General features: G+C 41.9%; 1 protein-coding gene and 1 long non-coding RNA gene across 10 annotated transcripts in view; one reads left to right on the top strand and one right to left on the bottom strand.

The window, feature by feature from the left end:
* Positions 1–6594, bottom strand: part of ANO5 (anoctamin 5) — a 373671-nt gene extending 367077 nt beyond the window's left edge. For 6 of the 8 annotated variants that reach the window (XR_012775839.1, XM_075502020.1, XM_075502022.1 and 3 more), the window contains exon 1: positions 6423–6594. Coding sequence is in view for 7 of the 8 variants with exons in the window: in XM_075502020.1 (XP_075358135.1) it covers positions 6423–6483 (61 nt within the window). In the remaining variant the exon portion in view is untranslated. The remainder of the gene's footprint in view (positions 1–6422) is intronic. The other 2 variants (XM_075502025.1, XM_075502026.1) reach the window with 2 other exon arrangements.
* An 82-nt stretch (positions 6595–6676) lies between these two features.
* Positions 6677–15549, top strand: LOC142410101 (uncharacterized). 2 transcript variants are annotated; one of them, XR_012775840.1, is made up of 4 exons: positions 6677–6958; positions 7964–8199; positions 9330–9436; positions 11582–15549. It is a non-coding gene; the product is annotated as an uncharacterized LOC142410101 (long non-coding RNA). The 2 variants fall into 2 exon arrangements; XR_012775841.1 differs by having other exon boundaries at positions 6877–6901.
* The last annotated feature ends 1953 nt before the right edge of the window (positions 15550–17502 follow it).

Below are 17502 nucleotides of genomic sequence, written 5' to 3'. Positions count from 1 at the left end.
TTAGCATGGTATATTTCTAGCACACTTTAAGTTGTGCAAACATAGGCTCTCTGATTTCCTACCTGATAGTTAAGAAAACCTCTTTGAATAACAAACCACAGAGCCCTTTCTAATTTAGGGCTAGTGCAGAAAATTAAAGGCCAGCCATCTGCATCACAAGCCCTACCCACAGGGCTTGCTGGGGTTCTGCTATCTTGCCAGAGGCCTCAAATTCCACATTTACCCTTAGGAGCCTGCTAAGAAAGACAAGGAGATCACTTGGGATTTCCAAGTTATAAGACTGCACTTCACCCAAAGATATTCTCACTTCCTAAAAAACAGCATTTGGAACTTCACTAACTCTACTGGTCCTCACTGAAAACCAGTGGAGAATGGTTCTGACTGTACCAGAAGACCCAGACAAACTAACAAGATGAAATAATGAGGTGCTTATATTATATTGTTACGTGTAAATGAGTGATCCACGTGCACTGGAAAAAAAAGCCTGATTTGAAACAGTAGCCTAGAATGAAGTCTTTTAACACAAGTAACATAAAACGTTGGTCTAGTCTTAATTTATTCTTAATGGTCAGATCTGTAACAGACAGATCTGTTACTGATAAATACTACAAATGCAAAAAAAAAAAGTAGTAAATCCCATAACACTTTAATCTATAGCATCTACTGAAAATTCCAGATTACAACTGTGCAAAGAGGACCTAAAACAACTTCTCTCCTCCCCTCTTGGGGACCAGTTACAACTAAAGCAGAAACCCTACATTAGCAGAAACGAATGATGAAAACAGTCTAAAGAGAGAGACTGAAGGCTGGCCTACAGTGTGTGAGAATACATGCTAGTTCTGCCTTGAACCGGTGTGAAAGGAGTGGTCCAAATGTACATGTCGATGTATTCTGAATAGACAGAAATAGTTTCAGAAGCCGTTATTGGATTACTGCAATATGAGTATTGCAGATATGGAATCAATGTATTCTCTCAGCTGTTCTGAGGAACTATATTGACACATAGATTTTCATGTTACATCCCTTAGTCTACCCAGACAGGCGAGTTAAGAATTGCATTATGTTACATTGAGAGAGGTAATTAGTGCTTGCAATGCACGTCAGCACAGTTGCACAAGACGTGAAGTTTCCAGCATTGGTTCAGGCGTCCTGCCTTATTCTGTGCCTTTTTATCAGCAGTAGCCAACTAGCCTGCTAGCACGCCTTTTCTTGGCACGCGACAGGCTAAAGCAGTAAACAGCACAGGTTTAACAGCTGTAGGTTCTTGCAGGAGGCCCTTCAAAGAAAAACACACATCTCTATAGTATAATCCAAGTAACCAAGGCCCACTCCCCCAATTTTTAATCTATAAATAATTCCTGACATATTATTCAGCTTTCTGCAGATAGTTATGGAAGGTTTTTGAGGTGTCAGCTATGTTGTAATTACAAGAACTATCCCTAGCAATACAACACAAGGATCTTCTTTCCCCTTCGTGCATTTATACACATGCGCACGTGACTGTATCAAATACAATGAGATTTCTGCTAGGTAATGAAGCACAACCTGGCAACTACACTGCTCTTCAGTTCCACCCCCAGATAACAAACAATAAAAATCTAGTGGAAAAGTTCACTGCATTATTATCTTGCCACTTAACATCTGACACAGCAACTCTCACCACATTTTTACACATCTGACACAGCAACTCTCGCTACATTTTTACATTACCTTTACCTTCTTAATTACATGTTTATATTAGGTGACTGTACTTCTCCTCCATGTGTATATGCAACTCGTTAATAAGTTTACAGATACTAAATATGAAGACAATGGTGTTTGGTTTTCTGTTTTGGGGGTTTTTTTTGGTTTTTGGGTTTTTTTTTGTTTGTTTGTTTTTGTTTTTTTATAAAATATGTGCTAACAGTTCTCAGCCTAATTTTAAAAGCACATTTTCAGTAGCACCCTTATATCTTATCCTAGTTTTTCCTTGCATCATAGCAATTATTAATCATTTGTACATAGATGTTAAAGTGCCCTTCCATTTTGTGATAGTTATCTCATTTCTGTAGAGACTTTTCCAGAGTGCAAAAACTCCCATTTCAACACAGCTCTCAGTTCTCAACACATGCTGCTAATGCACCTGTTAAATAAAAGCTTGAAAAGCAAAGAAACTTCGAATTTCATTTGTAAGTTGGGAAGAATTCCTTACAAAATCCCCTCCAGGGTGCAACACCATACTTAGGGCACAATTTCACTGACCAGCAGCAAAGGCGGGAAACTTTCCAGCTGCAATTATACTTTCAAAATTTTGAATTTTACTCAGATGTAAAGCCAAATTTATATTAAAAAGAAAAAAAAAAGTCAAACCCCTATGCACTGGAAACCTGCCTTTCCATTAGTCCTATAAACACCTCAGAATAGGACACCACACCAGACGGTACCTTAGCTGGAAACTACCTGGGAGGGAAACACTGAGAGAACATCTCTCTGCCTTCCACTGCAGTAAGGTTTCAGTTGCCTCCTTAGCATTTATTTGGCATTCCCAGCCCAGAACCTCTGCCCACAGCTGTAACCAAGCCCTCCTCCAGGAACCCCTGCAAGGGAGAAACAGCTGCAGAGCATTTTCTTTCATTTTCTCAGCAAAATGGTGAAGCTGCAGACCCCTTTTTTAAATAGAGGCTAAAAAGCATTCACCTGCTATGGTCAGGACAGTCACTCAGTTCTTTACCTGAGGGAATTCAGCTGTATTTCCCAGCTCTCCAAAGTATGGCCTAAACTTCCCACATAATTGCCACTGGGTTAAGAAGGCACGTGAGAGACTCTTAGTCCCTCCTTAGGAGCTGCTCCACTTTGCTACTCACCGGGCTGCAGACAGAAGGTATAAAAGTGACTTTAACCTCATACACAGGATCCTCATCTAAAAGAAAAGTGTTATAAGTCTCAGTCACCAGTCCGAAGGTAATTTTCTTCATTTTTTTTTTAAACTGACACAATCTCTGGAAAAAATCCATATTTAACACCTGTGGTGGAATAGGCTTAACATTTTCATTTTCCCATTAAAAGCACCACAGCGTGTATTAAAAAATATATATATATAAGGTGATATTAGGCAAGTTGTTGGGATCAGTTCCCAAAAGCAGGCTTTCCTACTACAAACTGGAGTTTTCCGTTAAAAGAACATTTACCTTCTGATAACCAACCTGTATTTACACTGTGCCCCCACAGTGACGCATCGCTGCCAGTAAAGAAATTCCACTCAGGAACTACTCGTTGGTTGGTCTAAGAGAGTATTTTCTCCCCTGCCTTTTATATTCTGAAGTATGTCTAAATTTCTCTGAGCTTTTATTTTATTACCTAGGAATAATCTTTAAAAAAAGCTTTCACATTAACAAACCCTCTGCTTCAGCCTCGTGGGAACATGATATCCCATTCAGCGCTTCCACAAATAGATCAGAAATTACTACATACATTGCTCCAGCAAAGAGAGACAGATGTAGTTTTGAACAGAGGCCTGTATTTTATGTTACTAGTATGAATCATAATAATTCTGACTAAATAAGTGAAGTATCATTCTATTAACCAACAGCAGCATTTGGTCCTGGATGGTGAGGCGTTATGAGAAGCCGACACACTGGCACAAGCGCTGTTCGCAAGTCACGTCATCAGCTTTTCCCGATGTTTTGTTGTCTTTTCCAGAGGGAACACGAGCAAGGTGACAACCAACCTAAGTAACTGTTTGAATTTAGATCAGTCTTCGAGCATTTCAAGTTCAAACCAGTCTCCTAGAAGTTTTGCAAAAAGAACCATGCATATAAAGACAGCATATTTCAAATCATGGCATGGAGCCAATTATGAGTTTCCAGAGATCCATAGTCTTGGGGATATATCCCACAGCACAGCTACTGTAGCATTAACATTTCATGTTAATGAAATGAAAAAAAATGCTGAAAGATAGGAATATTTCTTTATGTCTGTGCTAACAACATACTGTGGTTTTCTTCCTCTGATATTTAGACTCTGATTTTGCAAGCTCACTTTTCTTAGTTTTTAATATTTGAGGTAAATGCCACACATCTTCCAGCAGAAAGCAAAATCATGCACACAAAAATGGAAGTTTTTGTGTGCATACATCATGCGGGTGTAATTCAACAGGAAGCCAGAAAGCTTCCTTCAAGATAGAAGTTTTGGTGCACGGTCTCTGAACACAAACTCTGCAAGCTAAACCTGCTGCTGCTGGTAAGTAGTTTTTCACCCCCACAACCTGTTCCTCAGCACTCGAGTTTAATGAAATGCAGTAGTAAACCAGAATTAAATACACATGTACTATCCAAATATGAACGCACCTTTAAGACAAATAAGTGGCAGATGTTTTTTCTTCTGCCTTATTCCTATTGACTCACACTGCCCCTGCTTGTGCATATCAGACATCTATGGCTTGGAGCCTCCTTAAGAGGCTATCTGTTCCTTAAAAGCACAAAGCAGATGTTTCAATCTATGAGAAGTCCCAGTGGCAATATATGCATACTGATAACTTTTCTAAACCACAATTTAAGGAAGATTTGGGTTTTTTTATCCTTGAGAGATTTTTGGACAACAAATTAACATAAACTTTAAAAAGTCTACTCCCTTTATCCCATATTCAATTTGTTTCTGTTTTAGAAAAGTGTTTGATTTAAAAAAAGAATTGAACTGGTGCAAGCTTTTGTATGGACAGTTATGTGCTACTGTATGGTAAATCCTACTAAATCACCCTCGTTCACTGAAACCCTTCAAATCTCCTTATATTCAATGTTTATGACTAAAAAAACCCCACAAGACACTCATGGGAAAACTGAATGCTGCAGAATGAAGTTTACAAACCTAGCTTCCAACATCATTCCCTAAATGGTTATTGCATGTTTTGTAAATATTTTTTAGTCTCAAGCTACTTCAGAAGAACAACCACTGGTTAGAGCAGCTCAGTCCTAAGCACTTTTCATTACCCACAGGCAGCGGGACAGGCAATGACTCAGGCCTCCCCACAAGACTCTGGAAATGCTTTGCTGGCCAAGAGGCTGTAACACCCATCTGCTTCGGTTCCTGAGCAAGTCTGCCAGCTCCACCGGGCCTTCACAGAGAGGGCAAACGTTTGTCTGACACTTGCTGTGGACACCTGCCTCACCACAGTTGGACACCGCTCCTTGCTGTCGCTGTAAACAGCTTCTTTCGGATAATTTTCAGTCATTATCTGCTGTCATATCTCTCTGAAACAAGACTGTCAAATATTTTGAAAATCATGGGTTTACACTAGTGCCCAAGGTGTTTAAAATGGCTTTATATGTTTTCCTAAAAGAGACAGTGTAGTCAAGCTGTGAGGGAAAACATACAACCCAAGCAGCCAACCGCAAAGCTCTTAGTGGTTCATTCCTGCTTTAAGATCTTCATTTCTAGGACTGATGGCAAAGCATGATCCCCATAAAGACATTTTTTGGGGTCAGTGTTTTTCTTTTGTTTTTAAATATCTTAGAATCTTTCTGAAAAGATCAACATACTATCCTACTCTTGATTCATGTTGCCAGGTGAGGTACTGATAAACACACCCTTAGCATTTCCACCATGTTATTTTAAGAAATCATACTATTACCACATTTATTCATTATCATTAATTACATTATGTACTGACATGAAGAGGAAACTGTAACCTGGCTATTGCAAAAAAGCAAGGCCCCAACACAAACCCACTGCCTGCACCGCAACTGGTGCGGAGGCCTCACACAAAGCTGAGCGGGCTCCGGCGCACCTGGGATGGAGCGAGGCAGGAGAGGGGCTGCTCCCACCCTCCCAGCGGGGTGACCTGGGCTGCTCTCAACCTTCCTGGCATGACAATCTCAGCTACGGGCAGACAGCAGCTCATCTCGGCCTCAGCCCAGCTGGTGAAAGGCTAAAAGTTTGCAGTTCGGCAAAAGCAAGCTTTGCGTTTGAAGTGTGTTTAAAAAGAAAAATGAAGGGCTACCTCTAGTCTTGGTTCTGAGCAGCCTGCTGAGGTAGGAACCATTTTTTTCAAGGTTTATTTGGGGTTAATAAAGACTTAATCAAACTACACTCAAGCTCATGCAAATGTGTTCGTTGTTTGCTCTTTTCAGTGGAAGCCGGAGGATAAAAGACAGACTCAGGAGGTGTCAGGACTCATCCGGGACCCACCCCATCTCCCAGACGCCTGCCTGCAGAGGCCCGGGGCGGAACCGGACCCCCCCAACACCCCACTACCGTCAGGCTCGCGTCCGCTGCCGGGGCGCTCCGCTGCCTTCCACCCGCGACGCTTCCACGGCCTCTGAGTCACCACGGGGAAGGAAGCCCCGGCCGCGCCCGGCCCCGCAGCACCCTCCTCACCGGGAGGGGTGGGGGGAAGCGGAACAAAGCAGCGATTCTCCCCCCCCCTCACCCTCCCCGTCGTCTCCTACCATCCGCAGACAGAGCCATCTCGATGAGGGTCTCATTCGCTTTCTTCCCCAAACGATTCATGGTGGCCGCCTTTTCTCTCCTCCTCGCCCGCGGCGGGAGATGCCTCCCGGGAGCGGATGGGAGAACAGGGGGGGTGAGTCAGGGGCTCGGCGGCCGGCCCATGCATGCGCAGTGCCCGCAGAGGCGGAGCACGGAGAGGGGGGAACCGGAGGAGGGAGGGGAAACCGGTGGCCGCCCCCGCCCGGGCGCGGTTCCCGCCCGGGGCGGCCGACGGGCGGGGAACCCGCCCGTCGGCCGCCCCGGGCGGGAACCGCGCCTGGGCGGGAGCGACTCGTTCCCCCTGAGGGGAGGGGGGCGTTGTCCCCTGAGGAGAAGGTCTTTGCCTCTGTAAGATCGCCATTAAACCCTTTGCTTTTCCTCTACGTAGAGAGACATGACCGAAGGCCAAGTGGGAAAACATCCAAAACGTGAATATTGAGTAAATCTCGAGCGTTTGCACGCTGCTTTAGTGGCATTTTGGAAAAGCAACCCCTTTGTACGGTTTGATTTCTTCGTTTAGATGTAGCAAAATGTTTCTCCCCCCCCCCCCCCTTTTTTTTTTGCCTGTCCGCATCTTTTATAATAGTTGATCTTTTATGAGAGAAGAGGGGAAAGGAAGTGGGGTAAAGTAATATTCCCTTTGTGGGTCAGCGTTGTGGTTAAAGGCTGGCGACTAAGTCCCACACAGCCCTCAGCTTGCTCCCCCCGCACTGGGATGGGGGGAAGAGTCTGAAGAATAAAATTGAAAAAACTAGTGTGTTAATATTAACAAAGTTTAATAACTTAAAAAAAAAAAAGGAAAAAAAAAAATAACAGGAAGAAAACCCCAAGAAAAACAAGTGATGCAATGGCTCACCACCAACTGACCGATGCCCAGTCAGTCCCTGAGCAACAGCAGCCCCTGCCAACCTTTACCCCCACCAGTTTTACTCCTGAGCACAATGTCCTATGGTGTGGAATGTCCCTTTGGTCAGCTGGGGTCAGCTGTCCCAGCCGTGTCCCCTCCCAGCTTCTTGTGCACCCCCAGCCTGCTCGCTGGTGGGGTGAGGAGCAGAAAAGGCCTTGACCCTGTGTGAGCACTGCTCAGCAATAACTAAAGCATCCCTGTTATCAACACTGTTTTCATCACAAACCCAAAACATAGCCCCATACAAGCTACTACGAAGAAATTTAACTCTATCCCAGCCAAAACCAGAACAGTCTCTGATTATTCTTTACTGAGGATAAATTTGCTTTTACTTTTGATCCTAGAGGGATGTCAAGAACAGCACACAGTTTTCCTACCTACAGGACAAATTTAAGCTGGTGTTAGGCAATAAAGCATAATGCTGTTCGCTGTCCTGATTACAGATTCAGAGGCAGCAAAAACATTGTTTTGGCTAACAATCCTGGGTTCTTTATAAATAGTAGTCGGGAGAGAGAAAGAAATAAGAATAAAGCCTGAGGAAGGGGAAATGGGGCATGAAAAAGTGGCAGAAGAAATGTAAGTCTTTCATTCCAGGTGTTGGAAAAGACACGCTGTCTTGGTCTGTCAGTCTGGATGAATCTAGTCTGGGTTCCCTCAGGATCTCTGAAGCAGAGGGCATCTCCCAGGACCAGAGCCCGACGGTGCCGGGGAGGACGTGAGGCTCCAGTCGCAGCTGCTGTCCCTTCTCCCGGAGCTGGTACCATTTCTGTGTCCCAAACAGCCCCGTCTCCTCATCGCTTCCTTCAGTAATCTGAGGTAGTTTCCAACAGGTTTGTTCAGTACATATATTTCACATATTTTTTGTTCATTAATATCCTCTCAGGCCTTCTTTCAGATTAACTTTTTGTGTATTCAGCTTTTCCTGTCTAAGTAACCATTTTATGCACCAAACTGATAGGGAGTTTTGTTACTGGGGCAACTGGAACACAACAGCGGTTTCATGACAGGATTTCTTAATCACAAAATTAATCAAGTAAAGTGAGTCAGTTCAGGTGCCGGGCTTGTGTTCAGGTCTACGTACAGTATTAGGCCTTTATTTGTATTGTGCGGCATTACTGCTTCGAGAAGTATATTTTTAGTCAGGAGCAAGATCTAAAAATGTGTCTGGTTGCTTTCCAAAGTCTGAAATGTTTAGTTTAGTTTTTAATCTCACAATGCAGGGTGGCGGGAACAAAGAGCATGGGCACAGCGCACCAAAGGATGCCTTTAAACAGCTTGTAACTGCATACAACACACCAGGTCACAAGGTTCAGTTTAAAAGCTGTATTTTCTAAGCCTTTAATTTCCTCACAGCATTATATATCTCAGATAAATGCTTTTATGCCCATAGAAGATGCAATTAGAGGCAGTATTCAACAAGAGCCAGAAACAGCAAGAATTGCAGCAGCCATCGCTGGGTTTTGCCTTGTAATTACACGCTCGCTCTTCCCAGCTCCACCCAGCATGTGCAGCGGTGAAGCCAACCATACCTAAAGTTGTGTAAGTACCACATCCAGAATGCCAAAGATGATTTTGCAGATCTCTGTAATTGGACAGGTCATGGTTTGTTGAGGCACTGAATTTGTGTAAATTACACAGTGGCCTGTGTTAGGGATGGGACAGAAGTCTGCTATCCCAGACAGAGCTATCTATGGAAGGCCTTGTGCCCGTGGCAGGCGCACAGGAGGTCCATGCAATGCCCGGCCTTGAGGTTTCTTATATATTCAGAGTTTAAGCAGCCATTGTTTGACTCAGTGGTTTCACAGTATGCCCAAGCAATCCAGGACCATGCCTCCTTCAAAAGGCAAAGACCTTTTTCCCTCCCACCTTGCATTTTCACTGCTGATCGATCATAAGGTTATACCATGATTCAGGTCAACCTGTTAAACTGACTGATCTTTTTTTTCTTCTGGGTTTTCAGCCCCAGGACTCACTGCAAGCAAAGGGTACTGGCAAAACAAAGGAGGAAATGGGGAACCACACAACAGCAGGACCATTTTATTCCTGAAATATCAATACAATAACCAGGTATGCCATAGTATTTCTGCTTTTAGTGGTCTGGAGTTCAAACACTGTTTCTAATACAACAAAAAATAATAAAAATACCTAGAAGGCTGTGGGTGTAGGTAACAAGCATCACCAGAAATTACTAGCAGTGAGCACACTTAGGATGTTCAGCACCAAAGCATAATCCTTAACTCTGTGTGCTAAAGGAGAGCAGATAGTTTGTAGCCCTTATAAAGTCTTGCTCTCTGTTGATGGGCTTTTTCAAAAGTATGGAACTGATTTTATATTTTAAAAAATTATTATTTAAATGCAGAAAATTGGTGGGATTGAACGGCCAGATTTCAAAGATATCTCTGCGCCCATCATTGTCTCAGGTAGGTACCTCAGGGCCCGTTCAAAACCACTCACAACTTACCACCTGAGATCCCAACTTTTGAAAGTCCTGTTAGAGAATTGTCTAAACCTTTTAGCACCAAAGCGTCTTTGAAAATATGACCCTGAGTCCTAAATCATGTGTAAAATTGAGCTTTTTTGTCTATCAGTTAGATGCTCTGAAAAATTTCATTCTCTATTATCTATCCTCTGGGAAGGAATCTAATATATGCAGCTTTTGCATTACCACTTGGGGACCTACCTATAAGTTGTTCGGATAGTGTATACTTTCAGGATTCCCTATGCTATGCATGTCATATATCCACGTCACAGTCTCAGAAGGTGCAGCAATTTTCTGCTATTTAAGATATGTCTATTGCATACACGCCTTTTGTTTAAAAAAGTTTTATATATATATGCAGAGTTTTAGTAAGTTTTCAAATCAGATTGTGAGTACAAGTTAGACATAGACACAATAACAAAACATGAATTTGAAAACGATACGGGAACAAAAAGGAAGTGGTATATCTCCTTCCCAGCCTCTTCAACCTGCTTTTTCTCCTCTGATGGCTGAACAACCGCACGGACGGTCGCTTTGCTGTGAGATTTGAGTGCACACAGGCTGCATCCCAGAAACAAATGTTGCTGCCTCCCACATCTTCACGAGTGTGCTTTTGTCAACTGATTAAAGGCCGTTGAGGCTTTCTAGTTGAAGAGCTAACCAATTTCTTTCCCTGTCTTTGAATTAGCCCTTTAGAATATAAGTAATAGTGTCATTTGGAAAGAAATTAGTCTTTTGGAGACCAGTAGGACCAGATACCAAACAGGCTGAGAAAGGTAAAGTGGGACTCAGATGGAAGTTTACAGAATCACAGAAGCGTATAGGTTGGAAAAGACCTTTAAGATCATCGAGTCCAACCGTAAACACTACCAAGACCACCACTATATCATGGCCCTAAGCACCTCATCCAAACGTCTCTTAAATACTTCCAGGGATGGTGACTCAACCACTTCCCTGGGCAGCCTGTTCCAATGCTTTATGTACCCAAAACCAGCATTATGATACCCAAAACTGCTCAGTTATCATGTAACCTTGGAACTTCCACAGGCTTTTTTCTTTTTAAATGCACTAGAAAGGAAGCGCAGTTTCTGTATCCCAGGTGATAACATTAGTTAAAGTTTCAAGACGTGCTTGCAGTGTGGGAGATCAGAGGCCAATTACTGTGACTGGAGGGGGTTCAGCCTCTCCTGATGTAAGGCTGCCCCACCAGCCTGCAGGCTGGGGTAGGTGTGGGGTGGGAGTGAGCAACTAGGCAGGAGACAGAGATGATGGGGAAGTACCGCGTGCTCTCCTGTGAAGGTTGCCACTGTAAAGAAAGGAATGTAATAGCCACTGACCAGAGAGTCAGTCTGTCTGGAGATTCAGTAAGGGCTCCATAAACTCCTGTATTTTACTCAGAGGCTGTTTGACGTCCGACTCTTCCCCTCCCGCTATACACAGTTCCTAATGCTAAACCCAGCTGCTTGAATACCACTCCAGGATCAGGCACTAAGAAATACAGCAAGCTTGCTGATGGGATGGGCATTTGAATTTGTATATTGAGACAGCTGATTCTTTGTGCATGCTGCCACACAGCCCTAAAGCCATCAGGAAATGAAAAGAGAGTGCCATAAAGAGTTTCGGTGCAAGGCAGCAGAATGCAAACAATTCTCAAAGGAAGTAAAAAATTTTACATAGTGTGCAGAAGTTCATTATGACTCACTGTATTTTTTTTCTACTCCATCACTTTTCAGTTAGTCAGCTGTTTGCAGTAAGCGGTGCAGGTAAGAATTAATACGTATGATTTCTAAACAAACAGATGACTTTACGGACTATAATCAACCTTTTTCTTGGCCAGAGTTACTACACATTTGCAACAGTAGAACTAAAACCAACTACCCAGTTTGCACTCTCCGCAGGGCAAGGAAACTGCATGGGTGCAGTCCCAGCTAAGCCCAGCCACGCCCCAGCGGTGCTGGCTGCTGGAGGAGGAAAGCCTGAGAAGGGGACACCGGCTCTGTGTGAGCAACAGAGATTTTGAGAGAGCTGCTAGAGATCAAGGTAATCTTAACAGAAGCCTGTATCCCGTTTCAAGCACAAGCAGACATTTTAGTTCTGTAATCTTGCAGTTACACTCCCAGAACTGGATTGCCCGGTTTACAGCTGCCATCAAAGCCTTCTTAAAAAAATAATCCAAAGAAACCACAAAAAAAGGCGACAAGAAAAAATTACTTCGGTGTGTTTTGGGGACTAAGAATTCATCTCTTTCCTGCTGGTAGAGACATTCTTAAGGATACTTGAATATGTACAAAATCCATTCACTAACAATGTCTGAGGCATGGCTCTTTGCTCTCATCATGTCTCCGTGGATATAGTTCCATTGATTTTGCTAAACTGCTCCTGAACAGCATGAGTGAAGATCAGTATTTAATTCTGATGGGTTGTGCACTGATAGGTACGCTCGCATAAAAGATTATTGAATGCGGTAGGGTTGGGATAAAGCCACTTCATCAGTTCTGGCACTTAAATGACAATGTTAAGATAAGAAGTTGCATCATCTTAGTAAATTCCTATGTGCTTCCAGTGAAATCATCCATTTTCTCTCTTGTCCTTTTATAGACAATTTAGTTTCTCAGGGTTTAGTGCCCTCTGGTGGTAATAGTGTTTTTTCCTGTGAAACTAGATGTGCTGACACCTCATGCTTCATTTTGGTTTTTTACCTGTATCTGTTGATTATCCCAGAGTGAAAAACGGATAAGTAAAATCGAATTATGTTATTTTTTTAAACACAGAGGATTGTGTAGTGAGTAAATGAGGCTCATGTGTGAAAGCCAGAGCACTGAAATGATGCAGGGAGCTCAGTAGCTCTAGCAAAAATATTTAAAAATTCAGTTCAGTTCAGTGTGCATTAATCAGCTTAGACAATAAAGCAGAATTGAATGATAAAGGTATCATGAAAGGACAAGAGAACAAAAAAAGGCAGTTACGTATGAGATACACACCAATAATATTGTCATCACAAATAAATTTGTGATAACCACAAATTTTTGTATACACCTTTTAATTACTTGTGCATCTCTTACATATGCACATTTTTAACTGTGCTTGATTACATATTTTATTACAAAGTGTATAAAAACTATATCAAGAGATTAGCAGCTTTGTAAAGAATTCCAGAAAAATATAAGCCCTTCAAGGTATTCAAGCACAAGTTATTTTGTGCGAGATATTCAAGCAGAACTTATTTAGCTGGCAGTCTGGTAAGAATAACAGAAATAATAGTACAAGTGATTGTCTAATCCTATGGGCAGTATTGATTGTGTTCTTCTCTGCTGTTTATAACATTCTCTGTGAAGAACAATAGTAGTTATAATGTGAGCTTTAAGAAAATGTTTCATATTCACTGTTATAAATTATTGTTAAATTCTACATCTTTGGTAGACCTCCACTTAGTTTTCAAAGCTTCCATTCATTGTAGCGCACGTATACAGCACCCCTATAAACAACTTAAACAAAGGCAGCATCTTTCCATGTTGGCTTCTCTGACATCAACTGATCAAGCTACATCATCTCTTTTCAGCCCTTCTCCTTGGGTAAGCTCTGCAGGCTAGCTCCAACGCCTTGGCTGAAGGTTTCCATCCTTCACAAGCTCCTGCAGCTTCCTATTTTCCCCTTCTTTGCCAGCATTCCCATTCTCCTCCTTCCCTGCAAAAGCAGAGGGAAGCAGCTGCAAAGGCCTCTTATCGTACAGAGTGGTCTAGGTGAAGGGCTGCAGGTAGCAATTCTAAGCAGAAATAGGTGAAGATAGATGGGCCAGGAAAGAAAACAATATGCAGTTTTCTATGGAGACAGAAAAGATCAGACCGAAAGAGAAAAAGCTAGAAACAAGCATTTACAGGAGCAAGCAAGATGAGGTGTGCGTGTAGAGCTGTCTGCTTGGGGGAAGGCTGTGATGGTCATAGGCAGAAAGGAAGGTGACTAAGGTGTTTCTGCAATAACCAACCCTACCCAAGCACGCATAGGTTTTCCCAGATTCTTGGGGCTGTGCACTGGCTGATACCATCTCACAACCCAGCTGCATGCTTCCAGGTGTCTGGAGATGTGGATGTCTGTGCTGGCCTGTACCCTGATGGATGTAGTAACACTAATGTACGCTGGAAGGGAGCCTTTCTCATAAGAGGTAAATTAAAGAGTGGATGACATCAGCCTTGATCCAGTACTACTTGATACAGTCTTGTTTTTAATTCTAATAAAACTGAGAAGTGAGCTGGTAGCTCTTGGTCGTTGCAGCCCTTCAGTTTCCTTCTCATTTCCACAGCTTTTCCACGCAACTGTGTGAGATACAGTGACCGTATGGTTTCCAGCCTTTCCCCAGTCTCTAGCCCTAGTTGATCCCTATTGCAGATCCTGTCTGAATAATGTAGCGCTTATCTCCCCACCCAGGGGAGCTCTTGTGCAGAGTTGTCAGGGCTGCCCCAGCTGGCCTGTCCATCCCAGCCGCAGCTCAGGCTGGGCATACAGATTAGTTGTGTGAGCTCTGTGAACATGATAAGCGTGCAGGAGCAGAAGGAGCTGTGGAACGAACAGGTACCCTCAGCCACATCAAAGAGAATCCAAAGGATCGGGCAAAAAGTCAAGTGACAAATTTAAGCAGAAAAGATGTATCTAAAAATCAGTATTTTAAAGGTAAGATAAATATGAAGTAGGATGAAATCAATATAATCTAATAATTTATGTACCCATTCTAAACAGGAAAAAGCAGAGCCTGTGAGGAACAGAGTGAAAAAGAATAGAAGCAATAAATAAGAAAAATGTCATATCAAATTAAAACGTTCATTGGCCAAGAAGTATATTTAAAATTTCAGGGTAATAGATAAAAGCCCTCCAAATGCAAGGTGCTACTTTGTTTCATCTGGTTTCAACAGGTTTTCTGGCCTACCAGTGCCAACAATATAATTTCTTTTTTTACTGTTTACCTCTGGCTTCAGGTAGGAAAGCCAAAGTGTAATACAAATAGGCCAGCACATAATTCTGTAATTTCTGTACAACAAATCTGCCATTTGAACACTTTTTCGGTCGCTACCTCTCAGAATGTTAATTCTCCTTTCCTGTCAAACCACTGAATTCATAAGAGGAGCTATGCCATCTCTAATAAAAGTCAAATCTCTGTTCTTGAGATCGTTGCTATTGTCTATAATATAGTTCTTCTCATGAATTGTAAATTGTATTGTTTCTCAGAAGACAAACTAGTTGTGCCTTCTAACTATGCCCTCTTGGATATCCATTCAAGTGCATAATATATGAGGAAGAGTCTTGTTGGTCATTTCTTGTTTCCCTCATTTTAGAAGTTCTACTGTTTCACACTTCAGTTCAAATGTGAAAAGAGCCAAGAAGATACCACAGTAGTTAATCCATAATTACTAATTGGATCATTTCTGAAATCCTCAAGTCTTACTGTATTAATTGTGAATATTTTTCCTGATTGTTGAATTCATTACTTCTGCTATTAATGAGCATAAAATATATAGTTTGGGATGATTCCCTTTAAGTTAAATCTTCAGGTAAGTCAGTCTGCTAAGATAGCTGGTATTAGCCTACCTATCAAATGCTTGAAATTACTGGGCTTATCCTTATCAAACATAAAAGATGAACACACAAACATACATTGATAGCCCTCTGTACTGTAAAGGAGAGAAAGTAATATTTGTGTGATCTGGTACATAAACTCTGGTACTGCAAATATATTAGTAGGTCTATTTTTCAAGAACTCCTGTTGTTGGTTTTTTTCAAGCTAGACCTTTAAGTCTAGAATACCCATTCCTTTTCTTGGACCAAACTTGGTCCTCAATTTTCTCACAGTTTTCCAGCACAATCATACTCAGCTTCTCAGAGGCATAGTCTGTGCTTCACAATTTTAAATTGTGCATGAATCAAGAAATGAGCTAGTATAAAACACACAGCACTTTTTGGCCTGGCTTTTAAAACCAGTCAATTGCACAAGGACTCAGTGATCATAATATTTTCCTTCATGCCTTTTCATGGGTTACTGAAGAAGCTGCAGCATCAGGATTTGCAAGTGTAGTGGTCTGACTCTGAATCACCTCATACCCTGCCCCATCGGTTCTCACGGGTGCATTAGAGAAGTCAATGTGCCTTTACATAGGAGGTAACACCGGCTTTCCTGATCCATCCCTACATTAATTAGGACAAGCGATGCTACTTCATTTTTCAGTTCAAAGCACATCTGCATGTTTTGACAGAAGTCTTGAATGATATTACTACTATGAATATCAAGGTCATTTACTCTCTGATTTCCAAGCAATCTTTGGAAATAGAAGCAAAGCCTTGTGCAGTACCTGCAAGTACAACAGTTCTTAGTCCATTTTTGCCCGATGTTCTCCTAAAACTTGTCTGACTCACATTAATGGAGTAGGCTTTAGTTAATCTCTCCATCAAAATTATTGAGGAAAAGTTTCATAAAAATTGGCCTTTCAGTAATAGGTCTGTGGCTTCTGATGTGATTTAATTTTCCTGGGTCTGACATATTGAGAATTAAAATAGAATGACATTTTTTAAAACTGTCAGTAATCACTGCTCTTATCAATCATTAGCCAGTGAGGCACCATCTGTATCAGCTAACTTTGCCTTGGCCTGCTGCAGCTTTTTTCTTCATTTCCTTTGTACTTTCACAAAGTAATGAAGTTATTAAGCTCCATCCCTCCGTTTCTGTTTGTAAAATTGATATCCTCCCCACACATTTCCTGTCATACTCAAATGAAAGCTGAAACAGGCAGAGCGTTTATATTTACCTTGCACTTAGAAGCATCCACAGTATTTTTAAATAATATTTCTGACTGTCTGCTTATGGTTTAGTATCTCCATTCACAGCCCTTAAGAAATGCTAATGGTCTAAGAGTCCATCATTGTTTTTCTATCTGCATGCCCCAGAACTCATGTTTAAAATCTCTTCTTCTTCTTCTGGTGTAACGCTTTTTAACCAGACGTCTGATAATCTTTGTTCTGAATTCCTTTTCAGGATCATGCTTTGCTGCTAGATTGGGGCTCATATTCTCTAATTCAGCACAATTGCAGATGTTGTCAGGGTCAACAGCAGTTGCAGCACTTGCTTTAATCCACCTTTCTTAACACTAATCTGTTTAGCGGTGTTATCAGACAGTGGAGAATTGATTATTAGTATTCTTCTACTATGGTACGTCTTACTAAATCATGTAAGAGAGCTTCCTTTTCCAAAGACCAGCAATTTTTACATGATCCTTTCCTGAAATAAAGTCAGTGTCCCACGCTGCTTCATGAGCCCTTCTTTTACGTTTTGAGAAACCTGTTTCACATGTCTTCCATAAGTTTTTACTAATTTTTTCTTGTTGGTGTCATTTGTTGTTTTTAGAGCTGGGATATGGAATGATTTGATTCTTTCTATTACTTTTCTCTCACAAGAAACTCTGAAACACAGTTATGTTCCCCACCGTGATTATATGGTGCATTGAGTGCAATCACCATGACTGCATACTATATGAGAAGCTGGATTTGAAACTTTCCCTGTGTGGATTCCTAACATAGAATCATAGAATCATTAAGGCTGGAAAAGACCTCTAAGATCATCTAGTCCAACCGTCAACCCAACACCTCCAGGCCTACTAAACCATGTCCTGAAGTG

This window comes from Mycteria americana, chromosome 5 (genome assembly GCF_035582795.1).
Source record: "Mycteria americana isolate JAX WOST 10 ecotype Jacksonville Zoo and Gardens chromosome 5, USCA_MyAme_1.0, whole genome shotgun sequence".
Lineage (NCBI taxonomy): Eukaryota > Metazoa > Chordata > Aves > Ciconiiformes > Ciconiidae > Mycteria > Mycteria americana.
Note: the sequence above shows the minus strand (reverse complement) of the source record. Positions and strands in the feature narration are given on the sequence as shown.